This window comes from Rhamphochromis sp. 'chilingali' (assembly GCF_963969265.1).
Source record: "Rhamphochromis sp. 'chilingali' genome assembly, chromosome: 21".
NCBI lineage: Eukaryota > Metazoa > Chordata > Actinopteri > Cichliformes > Cichlidae > Rhamphochromis > Rhamphochromis sp. 'chilingali'.
Window position 1 is genome coordinate 9,540,925 of NC_137949.1, and position 2,427 is coordinate 9,543,351.

A 2,427-nucleotide genomic window follows, 5' to 3' on the forward strand; every position below is an offset into this window, starting at 1 on the left:
ATCACTCAGACCTTTTTTCTCTCGCTCTCTCAGCCGGACCGTGCTTCCTCTCCCATCTCGGACCTCGGGGGCTGGTGCGGGGGAGCCAAAGACTCGTCCGCTGGTCTCCGAGGTCCGACCTCTGATGGAAGAGAGCCAGAGGCAGGACGGGAAGGTGCCGTGGACCCAGGACCAAACCCAAAAACAGAACCAGGCTCAGGCCACCTCATTTCAGGACCAAGCCCAGCCTCCCCATGGTTCAAACCAGCTCCGCATCCTAGAGGAGGAGACCCCCTCGACCCAGCAGGTCCACCGACCCTCCCCGCTCAAGAAGAAGGCCCAAACTGCAGTGGAGTGCAGGAGGAACCAGGGACCGACAGCCCGGGCTGCTGCCTCCCATCTGAACTCTGCTGGACTTCGAAAGGCTCAGTCAGTCCACAGCCTGCTGACTGACACAGGTAACACTCAGATCACCACACAAACAGGTAAACAGCACAAGAACCAAAAGAGACTGTGGACCCCCAAGCAGCTGCATACACTGTACACCTGAGTATGAGCGCTCACCTGGACATAAAGAAGCTAAATTAAAGCTAGCAGGCTAACCACACCCACGTTGGCTGTGACTGTAGAAATTAAATGTTACGTCTTTGATTTGAGCCAGTAAAACCAACGCTGTTTGATATAAGTTAGCACTGTGGCTCTGTTAACTTCATTTATGCCACATGTGTCAAAGTCAAGGCCCGCGGGCCACATCACATCCGCGAGATCATTTTATACAGAGTTATTATTATTGTTATGCATGGCCCGGCGATATGAGGCGCTAATAATATACAAACTACAGATCCCATAATGCAGCGCTGCATCCTCCTTGGCTAGGCTAACTGGGAACATTCCCACGTCAATCAAGTCAAACTTCTGTTATTGAAGCTAGCTGCTCACAAAGGTGGAGAGAAAAGTTGATTCTGAAAGCAGAGCCTTTCAGCGCCAGTGGGAGGCTAAATATATGTTTACAGACAGGCTGGTAAACCCGTGTGTCTTATTAGTGGAGCTAATGTGGCTGTAATGAAGGAATTTAATTTAAGACGGCACTACGAGACAAAACATCAGGATAAGCTGTCTGTGAAGGTTCTCAGTCATCCAGGTCATCGTAGTCAAAGGAGCTTGCAAAGAAAAGCGTCTGGACTTCTTTAAGTTGCTTGAAGACGTTTCACCTCTCATCCGAGAAGCTTCTTCAGTTCTAAGGTCAAATGGTGGAGAGTCCCAGATATAACCTAGTGGGAGTAACCCCCCACAGAGGGACAAAAGGACCCCCTGATGATCCTCTAATCGCCTGACCCAAGGTGTGAAACTGGGTGTGGGTCCCAATGTGACGGGTGAGACGTTTCTGTCGTCTCTGCTTTCATCGCATCATTGTTTACAGTCTGTTTTTAAATAAATAAAACGACGCTCGAGTGACCTCACCTGCTGCTTTCTCTTTATGCAGACGAGCCAATCAGTGTGGAGAGCTGCAGGGCTCTGACCAATGAGCTGCAGAGCTGCTTTAAGAAAGCGACGCACCTGTACAGGAGAGTGAGTAACAGACTCCGCCCACCTTACCATCTATGTTTGATGGTCACAGCAGTATTCACCTCTCCTCCTCTTCTTCCAGGTGAGTGGCTCCTCCTCAGATGAGTCCGCCCTCGACCAGCACCAGATGTCCCGCGTCCTATCAGAGGCCTTCCAGGCGATGAAGGCGGAGCTTGACGCCCTGCCGCTCGGCATGCTGGCAGCGGAGGGGGGGCTGGGAGGTGTGGGAGAGGTGAAGACGGCAGCGCTTCTGGAGGAGTACTCGCTGCTACTCCTGCAGGCGGTTCACAGGAGGATCAACAGCAGCACCTGAGCCCCGTCCCTCTAACCCCGCCCCCCTCCGGAAGGATCTGAAGCCATTTTGTTTTTAAACTGATGCAATGATCTTATTCGTTTTTATCAAAGACGTTTCTCGTTCCTCGAACTTCCCAGCGGCCGTCAGTCTGAAGGAGCGATCGGATTATTGATCGCCGTTAGACTGAGCAATACCACACTTTGTGATCTGATGCTAGGACTTTGTATTTATTGTGATGATGAGCTGTTACACTACTGACTCCGCCCCCTCGCCTCACGCCGACCGGCCCTGCTTTTACCGCGGTCGTGCATTTTGATGTCTTCGGGTGTTTGTGGGGATAAATTTGTAGTTTGAAACGTTTTCATGTTTTTTTGTCACGTTTAATAAAAGTTTCAGACTCGCTGTGATCTCCGACTTTACTGCAGAACAAACAAGAATCAGCAGGTCTGTTAAAACTTTATTGATCGATAGACGAGAACGCTATTTCACTGACTGCTACATTCACAGGGGCGGGGCTAAAATCACGCTCCTCCTGAGACTTTTCCATGAAATGATCACTGGAGCAGAAACAGCAGCAGTGAGACTCG

The 2,427-nt window shown here is 50.7% G+C and overlaps 2 protein-coding genes across 3 annotated transcripts in view; both read left to right on the top strand.

The window, feature by feature from the left end:
• mapkbp1 (mitogen-activated protein kinase binding protein 1) overlaps positions 1-1,125 on the top strand; it is a 28,170-nt gene extending 27,045 nt beyond the window's left edge. Inside the window, exon 28 of one of the 2 annotated variants that reach the window (XM_080870143.1) lies at positions 34-1,125. In XM_080870143.1, coding sequence (XP_080726269.1) covers positions 34-529 — 496 coding nt within the window. In that variant the 3' untranslated portion in view covers positions 530-1,125. The remainder of the gene's footprint in view (positions 1-33) is intronic. The other variant, XM_080870142.1, reaches the window with a different exon arrangement.
• Positions 702-2,234, top strand: LOC308389630 (mitogen-activated protein kinase-binding protein 1-like; the record flags this gene model as incomplete). Its single annotated transcript, XM_080871119.1, has 3 exons — positions 702-711; positions 1,463-1,548; positions 1,628-2,234. The coding sequence occupies 3 exons, from the start codon at positions 702-704 to the stop codon at positions 1,856-1,858; spliced, it is 327 nt and encodes a 108-aa protein (XP_080727245.1). The 3' UTR covers positions 1,859-2,234.
• Positions 2,235-2,427: the final 193 nt, after the last annotated feature.